A 17,091-nucleotide genomic window follows, 5' to 3' on the forward strand; every position below is an offset into this window, starting at 1 on the left:
AGGTTGGCTTTTGATAAAGAGATAGCAACTGCTGTTTAAAAGCTTATGCAAAGCTTGGAGTGGTGGCACACGCTTGTAATCCCTGTATTTGGGAGGGGGAGATTGGAGGATCGCAGTTTGTGGGCAGCCTCAGCTACTTAGCAAGTCCCTTTGCAACTCAGTGAGACCCTGTTTCAAAAAAAAATTTTTTAAGATAAATAAATAAAAAAAACTTTAAAAACAGGGCTAAGGGTATAGCTCAGAGGTAGCATGACCCTGTGTTCCAGTCACTGTACTGTAAAAACACAAAAAAACAAAACAAAACTTATGCAAGCCAGGTATGGTGGTGCATACCTATAATCCTAGCGTTTGTGAGGCTGAGACAAAAGGATCAGGTTCAAGGCCAGCCTTGGCAATTTAGTGAGGCCCCTCATCAACTTAGGCCTTGTTTCAAAATAAAAACATAAAGTAGATCTTTAGGGGGGGTAGAACACCCCTGGGTTCAATTCAGTACTGCCCCCCCAAAAAATAATGTATGGGAAGAGTTTGGGGGAATTAGTTGACTGAATGCTTTTCAGCTGGGGCAACTTTGCCAAATAAAATGGTGCTAGGGCCCAAGAGGTGGACACGTGGCCAGTATGTTCACCTCTTACCTGCTGGCTCTCAACTGACAATGGAGTCATTCCAGCAGAAAAGAGTAATGCCTCCGAGCCTTTAAAACAAATGTTGTCACAGGGTCAACACCAGAGGAATCTTCAGGATGGACTCAATTTAATAAGGAAATTATTATCTGATAGAAATATTTCTTGCTCTGTGAACACACACACGTGTGTGTGTGTATGTGTATTTTAAGCGAGTCCTGTACATTTTTTTAAGGAAACATACCATTATACCATTTGATTGGAAAGGGAAATGAGGCAGTTGCATGGCTCGTCCTGAACTGTACTTCTAGGAAGTAGCTGAGCAGGATTTGGGGTTTTCTGGCCCAATCCCTATTTCCAACACTCTACTTTCTACCACCACAAGTCACTGAGATTGTCCCATAATTTTCAATATTTTCTTCTCCAAGTCACATCTTCCAAACTGGCAGCTTCATTGGGAAGTGCCCATATCCTCTCTCAAACCACCTGTTCTGATCTTTAGTTCAGAAAATATCATCGCCAGACCTTTAGTTGGATTAGGTCAATGAATCATAGCTCGCTTTAAAAGATAAATGTTTCTTGGCAAAATCTAGGGATGAACCGAGCCCCCATCTGGCTGACATTCTGAGAGTGGGCACTGATTCTAAAAAAGAATCCAGAGACCTGTGCCATGCAAGCTCAGGACTTGTATTTTGCAGTTCGAAGGAAAAGAAGCTTTTGTTCTCTCCTTCTAGTTGCATTGTTAGAGGCTAAGTAAATAGTATCCACTCAACAAATATGTTGAACTCATTAAGTGCCCAGAAATATGAATACTGCACTCTAGAAAAGGTCTCTGCTCTTGGAGTGCCAGCAATCTAGCAGATAAGACACCAGGAAACATAATTCCACAAAGTGTGATGAGGGTTATCATAGGGGAAGTCCATGGGCCACTTCAAAAGGAGACCCCCACCAAATTAAGCAGGGGCCATGCAGACTATGGAATTGAACCTAGGGTAGAAGAGAGCCACTGAAGGGTTTTTCGGGCAGGCTGATGCACATTTGTGATTTTTAAAGGATCAATCTGGCCGCACAATAAAAGAAGAATTGAGGGGAAATATTGGCCAATTAGCAGACTGCTGCTGGCCTTTAGGTAAGAAAAGCTGATGACCTTGTATAAGGAAAAGAACGTAGAAATGAAAAAGTGTAAGACCAGAGAGAACCATAAAAGGAGTGTTTGATACATGATAGGTGTATTGCATAGCTCCCCTGCCACTTGGCTAGAAAATAAATACCTTCAAGGATTCTGGGAGTCTTCTAGTCACACCTGATGCTAGCTGCAAGGGGGCTTCTCCATGGGCTTAAGCAGGACATTGAAGATAAAGCGGTCCCTTGTCATTTAAAGGGCATCGCTTCTTTCAAAAAGCTTAGCACTTCTCTAAGCCTTAAAATTACATTATTTTTGCTCTAGCAAATGCCTGGTGTGAGTCCTTCCAGAGGGGATTGTTAATGTCACTTGGGCTCCCTGAATTATTGATGAGTTTCAGAGTTTGTAGAATTAATGAGTTTCCGCTGTGGGCAAGGATGGGCATATTGCTTTAAGAAAGTCAGCACGTCACCCTAGAGGAGCCTCGCTCCTGCTTACTAATGGGGACTTGATTGTCCCAGAAGCAAACTGCAAGATGAGAGCTAACTTCATTCACCCACAGGTGCTCTGAGATCCCTCTGAAACCAATGGTACAGTGCGGATCCTCAGGGTGTAACTTGGTTTATTTGAAGACAGTGACTGTGGATAAAGCATCCCTGTGGTTCCATAGTAAGAGCGTCCCTTCCTTGGGAACAATCGCCCTTGCAGACAGCCTCAGAGCAACACGGAATGTGAGCACTAGGTGCTCAGAGGAGCTCACGAGAGCAGGGCTCCCAAAGGAATGTCAGAGGATAGAATATTGCAGGGTTATGGGGGAAAAGAGAATTCTGAAGTCAAATTGGAAAATGCTCTGGTAATCAAATAAGCAGGTTTATTTGATAAAGATATTGAGATTCCGTGTGACTTTCTAGGATAGGAATATGGGATGCAATATTTTCCAGACATATTTGACTATAGAAGCTTTTCAAGGACCTCTTAAAACTAGTATTTCACAAAGTTTACTAAGGGAAGTATTATTTAAGATTATAGGTCTGGGAGTATAGCCCAGAGTTAGAATGGTTCCATCCCCAGCACCACAAAAAAAAAAAAAAGAAAGAAAGAAAGAAAGATTATAAGACCAACTCTGAATCCTTTCAGGAACAAAATAAAATATATAGAATACCAAATTCTTGAAGACATTTCTTTATACCTACAAATTAACACAGGGTCTGGTATCCAGTAGATACTGGGTAAATTTGCTGGATTTAAAAATTGACGTTGAATCTGATGCTGTGTTGACCTTCTCTATTGGGGCAGTTGTGCTAGAAGGACATGACAGATCATCTCATGCAAACCCTCATGTTATAAATCAGAAAATCGAAATCCAGAAGTCAAAATGGGAAGTTCTACCAGGTGAAAACAAGTCTAATAATAGCAGCTGCCATCTATGACATGTCTATTTGTGGTACCCACTGTACTAAATAACTGGCACAACTCATCTCACTTGTTCCTCTCAACAGCGCCTCGTGTTAGATAATATCTCCACTTTACAGGTGATAACACTGAAGCTTAGCATTCCCTCGCCAGTCATCACATGAGTGGGAAGTAAAACGATGGCGCCAAAATGCGAACTGCTGTCCACCCAGCTCCAAAGTCCCTGTTATAGCATTAAATAGCATGGAATTGGAACTTCTTTGAAAATAAGGACCTGAAATTTTTAACAAAAACTTAGTTGTTTTTAAACAATCAGTGCACAGTAGCCCGCTGTAATCGACCTTCAGTATGTGTTAGAGGTCATGAACATCATGAAACATCCCAATTATAGCCCATAGGCCAAATCAAGCCCCTCATCTGTTTTTGTAAATAAATTGTTTTAAACAGTGATGTTCATGCATGTAGAGGCTATGTATGGCTGCTCTCAAGCTATATTGCCAGAGTTTGGTCATTGCAACAATTCTCTGTGGCTCACAAGCCGAGACCACTTTTAGGTGGACCTTCACAGAACAAGTTGCTGATCTGACCTAGATAACTGCCTCTGTTTCTTTCTTTCTTTTTTTTTTTTTCCTTTCTGTGAACCCTACCCCTAAGGTTAGGGTAGCAACTAAGGATACAATATGCCCTCTGCCTAACATAGGGAGAAGGCGAAGGTAAGTACAGAATTCAGAGATTGTGTTCCAGTTATATACAAGGCTTTGCGCATCATGCATACCTGCACTTATTTAACCATCCCAATACCCCCGTATTACAAGTAAGAAGACTGAGGCTCAAAGAAAGCTAATAACATACTGAATCACACAGCAACTGAGTGGTAAAGCCACACAGCTCCAAGCTATACTCTTAGACAAAAGATATTTCTTGTATCCTATCAAAGGTTACATCTTAGAACCAAACAAAGCACCTGCTACTGTTCTTAAAGATTTGACTCTTCTTCCTCCAAGACTAATTCCAAATATAAATGAAGTTTAATTTAAAGAAATTCCCATCTGAATGGACAAAAAGTTAACTTAGACTAACTGGATGCTGGGGAAAACTGCAATTGTTTTGCTGGTGCTGGCTGCCAAGACAAAATGAATGGCTAGTCACCTGCATATCACCATACTGCTCCTGAGACAGTGTGTGTGTGTGTGTGTGTGTGTGTGTGTGTGTGTGTGTGTGGTGTCTGCCTCTGAGCTCTACATCTCCAACCCTACTTTATTTTTTTATGTTGAAACAAGGTCTTACTAAATTGCCAATGGCCTCACTAAGTTGCTGAGTCTATCCTCAAGCCTGCAATCTTCCTGTTTCAGCCTCCCAAGTAGTGGGATTATATGCAGGAGCCACCATGCCTGGCTCTGGGACACACCTTTACAATTTCCTTTTCAATTAATTTTGGAGTGGCCATGCTTCTAGTAGCTTCTACGATGCAAAGACTATATACTCTGCATTTGCTTCTAAACTTCTGGAAGAATCACACCTGAGCTCTGAGTGCAAACTCAGCAAACGATTCTTCCTTTGAATGGAAAACTCAGTGGCCAGGTCGATTGACTGGTTGCTGTATTGCCCATCTCAAGTGAAAATGAACATGTTTTTTTTTTTTTCCAATTGGAGCAACAGTCAATGATCCAAAGGCTGAGAAACACCAAAGCTTTAGATTCTGATTGACCAGCCACTCCGTGAGTGCCCGCCGTAGGCCAGGCCTGGCATGGGCAGCCGCTTTCACATTTGTTGTCTCACTTAAAAACAATGAGTCAAGTTTCCTTCTTTTAATGGAAAAATTTCATATACAACTGCATTTATAAATATTTGTCGCTTATAATACTAAAACAAATGAAGCTTTCTAGCTGAAAGAGTGCTTTCACATCCATACCCTTCCCTGAGACTGGGCAGGTCAAGAAGAAGGAGGGCACATCAGGGACAGGTTGTACACGTGTGTGTGTGTGTGTGTGTGTGTGTGTGTGTGTGTGTGTGTGTATCTGTCTGTCTGTCTGTCTGTCTAGGGATTAGATACAGGGGCAGTCTATCTCTGAGCTACATGCCCAGCCCTATTTTACTTTTTATTTTGGAACAGGGTCTCATTAAGTTGCAGAGGGCATTACTAAGGTTTGAGGCTGGCCTTGAACCTGAAATCATCCTATCTCAGCCTCCCAAGTACTGAGGTTACAAGTGTGCACCACCACATCATGCAAGGAACAGGTGTAGTTTGATGGCCCCTGGCATAAGGGGGTTGGCAGTTCAGTTAAATTGGCGACTGGAAACTGAATGGCAAAATAGAAGCCCAAGTTAACCATAAAACTTATATCCTCAGACAGAGTTTTCTGAGCACAAACTCAGTTTGAAAAGGTGGTAATCAAAAACCTGTAAACCTGCTTGAATGGTAATAAAATTTTCCATCTTATCGTAGGGTCATCATAGGGTCAAAGCAGAACCAACACCATCTAGACATTGCCTGGCCTGTCTTGATTAGGTCACCTGCCGCCCTCGCAGATGGCTGCACCTGTGTTGTGTTCCCACCATATCTTTTACATCTCCCTTGGACACTTCACAGTGAACTGTTTCATTTATACAAATTTGTGTCCTTCGATAGGCCACATGTTCCTGGGGAATAAGAACCAGCTCTTATTCATGTCTGCGCCCATATGCCAGCCCAGAGAAGGTGCTGAGTAAGTGACAGGCAGGCAGGTACACATTCAGATGAAGAGAACAGAGAACGCAGGCTGAGCAGCCAGCCTGGACTTGTGTCGGCACTCATAGCACGGGTCGGGCTCCCTCACAACAGTCATCAGAGCTCCTATGAGTGCAGAGCCCTCTTCAAAGTGTAGTGTAGACATGATGGTAAGAAAAAGGCCCGAGTTCTCTTCCTCAAAGCGAAGACAGTTGTTGAGCAGAAAATAGAACAAGATAAATGAAAAGCCAAAGGTCTGCTAAGATTGACCTAGTAACAAGAGTAGAAAAAGGTAGAGTCCTTCAGAGAAATGTCCTGAAGTGCTGAGGGACAGGAGGAAAAAAAGTGAGAGATATTTATTTTGTTCTAGACAGCTGCCAGCAGTAAAGGGGAGCACAGGAGCATGAACAAGGAGCAAGGGCCGGGCAGGAAGCACCACTGTTGAAATTCTGGCAGGACTACGTCCCCTGGCTGCAGTGGCAGAACCCCAAGCGCTTGCGGAAGGGGGCTGAGATCCAGGAGGTGTGGGGTCCAGGACTGTCTGAGTCTCGGCTGCCTCCTCTAGGAAGTGGCAGTTCCTAACAGGACCTGCCTCCCTGGCTGCTGTGGATGGGCACCCTGATGCATGTGATGCTCGTGTGAGCTACCAGAGTGTGAACGTGGGGGCAGCACACCTCGACTCTGTGTCCTTTGTCTTGCAGAGGGTTGCCCGGGGTTGTGCAATGGTAATGGCAGATGTACCTTGGACCTCAATGGGTGGCACTGCGTCTGCCAGCTGGGCTGGAGAGGAGCTGGCTGTGACACCTCCATGGAAACCGCCTGCGGAGACAGCAAAGACAACGATGGAGGTAGGCCTCTGGCACCCTGGGCCCCGCAGCTCTAGGGGAGGGAAGGGTAGAGTGGGGAGTGGGCCAGTCAGGGGGCCTGCGGGGCCAGCAGAAGACTGTGCATGTGGCCCAAGGAGTAAGCGCATGTCACTGGTTGTTCCATTTGGATTTGTTAAAATTAACCAATGTAAATAAAAATAAAATTAATTGGCATCCAACAACCAGTATAGGGAAGAAGGCATATAGGAAAAAAAGTGTTTTCAAATAATTGGACAGTGGAATGAGTTGCCTGGCAGCGTTGTGAGCCCCCCCACACACACTGGGGATGGATAAGAAGAGGACATGCAGTTGTGTCCTGCAAAAGGAGGGGTGCTCCTGCAGGGGAGGAGGCTGAAGGACTTTTGGTCAAGGTGTCTTTTCTGATTCTGGTTAGAGCCCTTCCCAAGCACACCAAGGAACACCTTGACCCCTCGCCCCACACATATAGTATTTGTCTGTTTGTTTGTTTGTTTTTCAAGTCATAGATCATCAAAACCCAAAGGAGAGACTAGTTTTGTGAAATATTCATTAGTTGAGAGTGGAAAGACTTGGGTTCTAATTCCAGCTCAGAATTTACCTCTCGGTACATTCATAGGCAAGCTACTTGATGTCTCTAGGCCTTACTCTCCCTATTTATAAAATAAGACAGTCGAACCATGGGGACCATTTCAGTGATTCTATCAGCTATAGAATTAGCCTTCGTTTCTCTGTTGTGTAAACTTACATAAATACAACCACACTGTGCTGTACTTTCCCACCAGGAAGATGCCTGATTCACCAACCTCAGAGGGTTATTTGGAAAAATAAAAAGATAGAGATATGGAAAAAATACAAAATAGCCCTTCCTTTCTCAGGGCTACATGTTTATGTAGCTCACTTCAATTTGCACTGAGGAACTTCCTATCATAATGCACGAAGCAGGAAATCCATAAGCCAGAAATTCAGCTTCCCAACCTTTGGAAATGTCCTAACCTGGAGTATTTCTAAAACCTCAAACACCATAATAGTGTCAAGGCCAAGTATATAATGTCATGGTTGCTCTGCTTCATTTGCTTTAGTTGTCTCTAGCAGCCCCAGAAAGAGCTGTTGTGGACCACTGCGCTTTGCCTGAGCCATCCTCCACCCCGTTCAGTTCTTCTGCCTCTTGACTGGAATCCAGGAGGTAGCCATGCCTGACGCATCCAGGCCTGGGCCCAGGGAGCGATTGTCAACAGGAGCTTGTGATGTCGGACCTTGGTAGCCAGGCAGAGACCAGATGTGTGTGTAGATGTGTGTTTCTCTTTTGAGGTTTTATAGTGCTGAAATGTCCCTTAATCAATCTCAAATGTATGGAATTCATTAATTCTTGTGCTGCATAAATACCCAGTGTTTCTATGGGATGAGACACAGAAACAAGTGAGTCCTATCTCTGCCTTCCACGAACTCAAGAGAAGGAGAAAGACCCAAAGTTGAGTGCTAATCGTTATGATAAGTGCTGTTATAGGAGCCTATGTTCGCTGTTGTAGATAGGAAAGCATTCATGGGGAAGGTGAAACTTGAATAGTAAGGTGTTTCCTGAAAAGGAAAGGACTTTGCATTCAGAGAGATTATCACGGGGAAAAGGCAGGGTAAAGCAGAGATGGCATGGAGACTTCCTTTCTCAGACAAGATAAAGAGCAATCACCTTTGCCCTTCGTTAGAACCAGCTGTCAGCCCACATTACCTGCATGATTTCCTGAGCATCCCTCTGCACTTTGCCTGTGTGGGCACAATCCCCATGACTAATAGTAGCACCCATTTCATAAAATAGAAGGGGAGAGGAGCCACAGCACGAAGTCATTTCGTTCTCAGGGGTCCAGGATTGTGGCCAACCCCTTCAAATAGCTGTCGAACATATGGGCAGCAAAGGAACTGAATGTCTTGGGGAAATGTGGAGAAGAGCACACTCCCCTCTCCTAATCTTAACCTGTAAGATTAGGTTAGAAAACAGGATTCATCTCTTCCTCTTATGCAATGCAATACTAACATAACCTCTGTTTGCCAAACTTCCAAGTCGCCCTCCCAGCCCTGGAACTCACCAGTGTTTACATGAGCCCCAAGCCCCTCTGCTTTGGCAGGAGAAAGAGCTTCTTGAAATGGAGCTGGGGCAGATCCCAGGGGAATAGATCCTCATCCAGCTGGTCTGAGACAGGAGCCAGCAGGAAGTAGAAAATAATAATCAGAACACACTCACCCTTGCATTTTGGAGGGGGGCTGTTATGGACTTTTATATACTTTTAAGCAAAACTATACAATAGCACTGTAATTGAGGGTCTATAGTGCTTCAGGCCCTGTCCCGGGTACTAGGGTTTCAGAGATAACTAAGACCTCGTCCCTTCCCTGGTGAAGTTTGTGACCTAGAGGGAGAGAGAGAAACAGCAACTACAGCACCGTGAGATGATTGCTATGATGGAGGAGCATCCGCTTACTCACCCGATGTTTTCAGGTGCTTGCATGCCCTCCAGGGAGCAGTGAGATGGTCCTTGTCCCATGAGGCTTCCAGTCTAGCCAGAAAGACCTCCTGTGGTTCATCATGACTGGAAATAGAACCGACAGGGAGGACAGGTTATCAACAGTCTTTGGCCTTGAATTCTCAACTGTGAAATGAGGAGCTGTCTCTCCGTGGGGCCCTCGTGGCCCAATGGACTCCCATCCATTGCAAGGTCCCAGAGGAAGGTGCAGAAGGCACAAGATGAAATGACCCTAGGGCCAGAGATGGGCAAAGCTCATCCTCACTGGCCACTGAGCACGCTGGGCCTTGTCTAGGCAGAGATGGCTTCAGCAGGCAGAGCAGGGCCGTGTGCGGAGCTGGAGAGCAGGTGCAGTAAGCATCAGGCTCCTCTCATTTCATTCGAGCACATGTGTGCGGGGCTCCTGCCGTGGGCAAGGCACCTGGCTCCTTTATGAGAGGACATGAGAACCAGTACACATGGCCCGGTCTTTCTCCCTCAGGAAGCTCACAGTCGATTGGAAGCAATTGTCATCTAGATGTCTAAATCTAAAGGAGGTAGAATGAAATAAGTGCCTTTGTTTCAGCCTTGATAAGGAAGCAGCATAGTCCAAGATAAATCATGCAGGGCGGAGGGAAATCATGTTAGAGGCTGCTGGGTGGCTGATTGCGGTTGAAATGATTTGGCCTTGGAGAAGGAATTAGCAGCGTTTAATGCTGACTAACAGGACTGGAAGGGACATCTGAGAAATCAGCTTTAGCTCCTTCCTCCAACTCCCCTGCCTGCTACAAGCAGAGAAACTGGAGCCCAGAGAGGGAACAGGACATCACACACTTCATGGTCACACACATAGTCATTAACTCAGATCATCAAGGGCGGCAGACCCTGTGTACCGCAAGCATCCCACCTCCCCCGGTGTCCTGTAATCCCAGCACTTAGGGAGGTTAAGACAAGAGGAAGCAGATTCGAGAACAGCCTCAGCAACTTAGGCCCTCAGCAATTTAGTGAGACTATGTTTCAAAATAAAATAGGCCTGCGGGTATAGCTCAGAGCTAGAATACCCCTGGGTTCAATCCCCAGTACCAAGAAAAGAAAGAAAAGGAAATGGAAGGCAAGGACCATTTTTGCTCAGACACAGATGGGCTGCAGCGACACCACAAAGCCGCCCAGGGAGGGTAATAACTCGAGTGTTGTTTTACAGTTTGCAAAGGGATTGAGCATTCACTCACCACCACCATGAGGAATGTGGCACTATTATCCTATTACTGTTTCCTTCTGATGGGGAAACAGAGGCTTTGCTGGTACTTGCCCAGGTCACACAGGTGGCAAACGGTGATATCTGCTGGTGTCTGGGAGGTTGGGCCACATCAGAGCTTCCCCCATGACCAGACCTCAGACAGACGGCTCCATCGTAAACCACCGTGGCCCCTCAAGTTATCTGAGAAGCCCCATTTGCTCTTCTTTCCCATCCTGCTAGGCTTAAAGCAACCCTTTTCAAATTAAACTTAAATTTCAAGGTTCGTTAAGAATGCCATTGCAGTGTTTTAAACTGTGAGACACAAAAAATAGTTACACAATATAGCTGAGTTGGGAGCAGCTTTATTGGTTTGTTTTTGTTTCCATGTATGGTCATTGTCTGGATGTAAAAGCAGAAAACAGATTCTGAATACGACTTTGTATCTGTCAATCTCCAGATCCACTCGGAGCTGCCCAATCACTACCCACTCTGGGTTTCACCTCAGGAATTCAGTGGTGCAGGGGACCTGGGGACAGGCACAGGGACCCTGATGTACCCACTCAGTGTGCCCCCCTGGCTAAAACAGTGTGCTCTAGCTGGGCACCATGGCACACACCTATAATCCCAATATTTGGGAGGCTAAAACAGGAGCATCACAGGTTGAGAGGCCAGCCTCAGCAATCTAGCAAGGCCCTCAGCAACTCAGTGAGACTTTGTTTCAAAGTTAAAAAAAAAAGGACTGAGAGTCTAGCTCAGAGGTAAAATGCCCCTGGGTTCAATCCCCAGTGGCCCCACACCATATGCAAAGTCTTTTTTTTAATTTGTTTTTTTTTATTTATAGGTGGAACATATTGAAAATGGTGTACATTTAGATTGTGCTTTGTGCCCTTCCCCCCCATTTCCCTTTCCCCCTCCCAATAAAGAGTGTCCAGTAAAAATAGTATAAATATAACACAGTTATATTTATACTATTACACATATTAATATGTAGCTCCTCCATCGAACAACCTCAGCTTTCTTCCTCTCTATTCAGCTATAAAGAAGAATAAAATAATAGCATATGCAAGAAAATGCAAAGTCTTTTATTGTCACGTGGGTCCTTTCATTTGATACACACTGACCCTCTCTTTTTTTTTCTTTTTAATTTTTATTTATTTATTTATTTTTTTAATCTTCTGTGACCCTCTCTTGAGAATGCTTGTTTCGTGCCCATTTCAGAGATGGCAAAACTGTAGCCTGCATAGGCTAAGTGACTATAAAACAAGGATGATGACACCTACACTGCAAGGTTGCTGTGAGGATTATAGGCTCTGTGTATAAAGTGACTGAGAGACAAGGTAGCGCAAAGATGAAAGTGCAGGATCTTACTGTGATTCTCTGGGTTCAAACCCTGGCTTCCCTCATGCACGGGCTGTGTGGCCTTGATGACTTACTAAGTTTCTCTGAGACTTCATTCATTCCCCACAAATGTTCCCTCTCTCTTCTACTCCTTTATACCTGCAAGCACAGCAGGCTGATGGTTATTATTAGTGTGTCTATTATGGTTATTATTAGTATATCCATTAGTATTATCTATTAGTATAGAAACAAGTTTTTTTTTTTTTTTGGTACTGGGGTTGGAACCCAGGGGCATTCTCCCTCTAAGCTACACCCCCAGCCCTATTTTTTATTCTTTATTTTGAAATAGGATCTCACTGAGTTGCAAAACAGCCTAAGTAGCCGAGGCTGTCTGCAAACCGTGATCCTCCGGTCTCAACCTCCCAAATCCTGGGATTCTGTGCATGCTCCACCACACCCAGATTAAAAGTAAGTATTTTTAAAAATTGGAACCCTGCCAGGCATAGTGGCGCACGCTTGTAATCCCCACGCTTGGGAGGCGGAGACAGGAGGATTGCGCAGGTTCGAAGCCAGCCGCGCTGGCTTAAGAGACCCTGTTTCCAAATAAAAAAATATTTTTAAAAAATTGGTCTGGGAGTGTAGCCCAGAGGTAGAAGGGTTTCCAGGAACCCCAGTACCACCAAAAAAAAAAAAATTAAAAAATTAAAAAATAAAATAAAAATTGGAACTCTGCTACAAATTTTCCAATATACTTTTTTATGCTTTAGGTGATGTATTTGTCTTTATCATGGTGGATTTTAGCCTTTTTCTTTTTAAAAATCTATATCGTAGCTGAGTGTGGTTGTGCATGCCTGTTATCAATCCCAGTACTTTGGATGCTGAGAAAGGAAGATGGTAGGTTCAAGCCCAGCCTCAGAAACTTAACAAAATCCTGTTTCAAAATAGACAGACATATATACACGCAGGGATACTGAACCTCTGTCAGCTGAAAGGGTTTGCCCAAAGCCATACCCTGGGTCAGTGGGAGACCTGGAACCTGTGCTTAAGAAGAGGGTGCCAGGATAAAAACACCACTGGCATTTAAACAGCCAGACCTCTCTTGATAAAGGATCTTTTAGCAGCTTCAAGGTATAATAATCTCCTAGATGCTCTCGGCCTCATGAAAGACAATCTTGGGTGGCAGTACACAGTTGATAGATGCAACCTAGGAGAGATTTCAGGAAAACAGCACAAAGCTCTCTGTCCTCCCTTCCCCTCCCCATCTCCCATTGAAGGAATGGAGGGTTCCCAAAGAGAAAAGCCATAGAATTTGGTCACCCTTCAGACTATCTCTAAACCACACTTCTCATGATAAGAGACAGGAGAGAAATTGACCTTTAAAAATCTTGTGTTCCAAGGAGCAGATAAAGATTTTGCAAGCCTTTTGAAAGGAAGCACAGAATTTATTATAGCAAATGACAAAAACCTCTCCCAGATGTGTACAGAAAGGGGAAGCCCATTCCACCCTCTTTCCCCAAGGGCCTCCGGGATGCTGCTCATGACCTATAGGAAGACAGTTCGGCCACCAGACTGCAGACAGCAAGGAGATGAGGTTGACTGGGGGGGCTGTCAAGCCTGCAGAGAGACGGATGGGCTTATTACACACTTCCATGCGGCCATCAATTGCAATCCTGCAAATGCCTATGGTACAGGTTTACTAGCCACTTATCCTTAGCGTCCTTCTAGTCTGCATTTTAGCATTGTCTCTTCCAGGAAATATCTCACCCCTATCCTAAATCGGTTTCCCACCTTGGAGCTTCCACAGCCCCCAAGTTTCCTTCTTTCCCGACACTCTGTTGTCTGACCCATTACACTGAATCCTTTGGGGACAAAATTCTGTTTTATCCCTGCATGTCTAGTGCCTAGCCCGGGACCCACAGGTTACAGAATGGTGCTGAATGCACATACAAGGCTTGTTCCCCATCTCCCCTTTCCAAGGAGAGAGAGGAGTTCTTCCTGCAGGGAATGGCTTTCTTCACACTGCCTGGCCCTCAATGGGCCTGCCAAACTGCTTGAGCTGTTTGATGTGGGATCTCTACATAACCCTTTGTGCCCATGTTCATTCTGGAATGTGTACTGTGTGCAAGACATTGTGCTGCACCTTTGAGATGCAGAATAAACCTGTCCGTTCCTGCCTCCGTGGGATGGGGACAGGGCTGGGGCAGCCAGAATAGCCAGAGCATTCATGTGAAGAGTAGTAGACTGGGATCTGGTGTGGAGAACGATAATGGACCGAATTCCCACCTCTGCCACATCGCTGGCAGCGCAGTGTTGGAGGATCACCCTCCCTGAGCCCCAGTAACCTCATTTCTTTTTTTCTAAGTACTTTTATTGGTGCGCCTACATCATAGTGGGGTTCAAAGTGAGAGGAGTGAGATGAACATACAAGCACTTGATCTGATGCCCTCCAGACCTGCCCTGTTCCTCTGGGCCCCATAGGTACGAGTGGGACGGGTAGTGATACCTTCACACATAGTGTAGCATTATTTGAGCCATTCCCTTCATCTGTCCTTCTCTTTCTCCTCCTAATCTCCCTCCCTAAATCTTCTCCCAATGTTCTCTTGGTCTCTCTTCTCATTTATTTAGAATCCCTTTTGTTTCCTATTTTCTCTGTAGCTTTCAGATATGAGAGAACCCATTCTACCCTTGATTTTGAGACTGGCTGATTCTCACTTGGCATAGCATTCTCTAGTTCCATCCATTTTCCTACAAATGACATAATTTTGTTCTTATTTGTGGCTGAATAAAGTTCCATTGTATACACTACATTTCCATTATCCATTCATCTGTTGACAGATAACTAGGCTGGTCCCATGGTCTGGCTATTGTAAATTGCGGTGCTATAAACATGGACACACGTGTAGCACTATAGTATTCTGACTTTATTTCTTTTGGAAAGATACCCAGGCATGGGTATACCTGGGTCATATGGCAGTTCCATGCCTAGTCTTTTGAGAAGACTTCATTCTGATCTCCATAGTTATTGTACTAATTGTCAAACCCACCAGCAGTATATAAGAGTTCCTATTTCCCCACAGCGTTGCCAGCATTTCTAAAAGTTAGCCAAGACACCACCTCTACTAGAAGTCTTCTGCACACTTCTGACTTCCTGTGAAGGTCACAGCAGCCCAGGCCTGAGGGGAGATGGGCTGATGGCTTATGAAGGCCTGAAGGTGGCTGTCTGGCAAGCGCAGGCCCCACCCCTCAGTGGCAGCTGAGAACCTCACTGATAAGTTGCCAAAGCTGACTTTGAATTTGTGATCCTCCTATCTCTTCCTCCTAAATTCTGGGACTAAAGGCATATGCCACCATCCCCAGCTCAACCTGAATCTTTTTAAAAAATTCTATTCTGCTTTTTCCTGGTCATACCCTTCTCTCTTTCTTTTCCTCCTCCACTCCCCATCAGAGGTCACCTTTGGGAGTGGCACTGCTGTGCCCCGCAGTCTCTGGAGCCTGAACGGCCATTATGACACCTTCTGCCCCTCTTCATACTCCCCATGTAAGTGGGTAATGGGAGGGGAGCTTTCTTCAAAGAAGAAAGAAATTTCTGGAGGAAAAATGTTATTTCCCCAAAATTAGAGAAAATTCTATTTTACTTTTTTTTTTTTGCTATGATAAATGAAAGTCTAATAATGGAAATAGCAAACATAAGAAACATGGACAATTTATCAGTCAACTTATGTATAAAATACAATTAAATGAGATACGAGGAGCTTGGAAAATGTGTTTCCAAATACGCCAAACCAGAGAATTCCCCAAACTGTATATCAATATGCTTCTAGTTTTCCCTCAGAATTTTTTTCTGTCCCCAAAGCACCCATGAGCTCATGCTCACTCTACTCTCTCTCTCTCTCTCTCTCTCTCTCTCTCTCTCTCTCTCTCTCTATTTGTGGTCTTGGGGATTGAACCCAGGGGCATTCTACCTCCAAGCTACATCCCCATTTTTTATTTTTAATAAAATTTTTAATAAATTTTTATAAAATTTTAATAAATTTTTATAAAAATTTTCCCCTATTTTTTATTTTTATTTTTGAAACAGGGTCTTACTAGATTGATGAGAGTCTCACTACTTGCTGAGGCTGTCCTGGAATCTCTGAGCCTCCTGTCTCAGCCTCCCAAGTACTAGGATGAGAGGCATGCACCATCACACCTGGCTCACCTTTTCCTTTTAATACAAGTCTTGTGAAATTTTCATCTATGCCTAAATTGTGAAAGAGTCTCCCTTACCATAGAGCAGCCATATGCACTATTTCAAGCTGCCATATGTTACATTTGAGAATACAAAGAGGCTTTTACACAAAAGCTGGTCTTGTAAAATGTAGCTTTTGAAAATAATTTTATGGGCCATACTCATTTTTTAAATGTGTATCTTGTTGAAATATGATTGTCTCTGCTGGTAGAAGTTTGGCCCACCTTCACGACTTGGAAAATATTTGTTAAATGATTGATTAGAAAGAATCAGCTGAGCCGGGCGTGGTGGCGCACACTTGTAATCCCCGCGCTTGGGAGGCAGAAACAGGAGGATCGCGCAGGTTCGAAGCCAGCCCCGCGCGCTGGCTTAGGAGACCCTGCTTCCAAATAAAAATGTAAAAATAGGTCTGGGAGTGTAGTCCGGAGATAGAAGGGCTTCCAGGAACCCCAGTACCACCAAAAAAAGAAAAAGAAAAGAAAAGAAAGAAAGAATCAGCTGAGTGTGCTAGGGCATGCTTGTAATCCCAGTACTTGGGAGGCTGGGACAGTAGGATCCCAGTTCGCAGCAGCCAGCCTCAGCTACTGTGAGGCCCTCTGCAAGTTAGTGAGACCCTGCTTCAAAATAAAGAATTTTTAAAAATGAGAGCTGGGGGGTATAGCTCAGAGGTAGAATGTCCCTGGGTTCAATCCCCAGGAAGGAAGGAAGGAAGGAAGGAAGGAAGGAAGGAAGGAAGGAGAAGGAAGGAAGAAGAAAGAGATAAAAAGGAAAGAAGAAGAGAAGGAAGGAATGGAGGAAGGAAGAAAAGGAAGGAAGGAAGGAAGGAAGGAAGGAAGGAAGGAAGGAAGGAGAAAGAAGAGAGGAAGGAAGGAAGGAAGAAGAAAGAGATAAAAAGGAAAGAAGAAGAGAAGGAAGGAAGGAAGGGAGGGGAAGGAAGGAAGAAGGAAGGAAGGAAGGAAGGAAGGAAGGAAGGAAGGAAGGAAGGAAGGACCAACAAAGCAAGGTGTAGGCAGACAGGATTCCTAGCCTGAGACTAGTTGTTCCAATCTACGAAGGACTCAGTGAGCAATTCCACAGACTCAGTGTGCACA

At 44.5% G+C, this 17,091-nt stretch overlaps 1 protein-coding gene across 4 annotated transcripts in view; it reads left to right on the forward strand.

The window, feature by feature from the left end:
- The window catches only part of TENM4 (teneurin transmembrane protein 4), a gene marked incomplete at both ends in the record, with an annotated part of 389,090 nt that overhangs the window by 282,168 nt on the left and 89,831 nt on the right, over positions 1–17,091 (forward strand). For all 4 annotated transcript variants that reach the window (XM_080708704.1, XM_080708705.1, XM_080708706.1 and 1 more), the window contains one exon: positions 6,565–6,711. In XM_080708704.1, coding sequence (XP_080564830.1) covers positions 6,565–6,711 — 147 coding nt within the window. The remainder of the gene's footprint in view (positions 1–6,564; positions 6,712–17,091) is intronic.

Source organism: Muscardinus avellanarius (genome assembly GCF_963383645.1).
Source record: "Muscardinus avellanarius genome assembly, chromosome: 1".
NCBI classification, from domain to species: Eukaryota; Metazoa; Chordata; class Mammalia; order Rodentia; family Gliridae; genus Muscardinus; species Muscardinus avellanarius.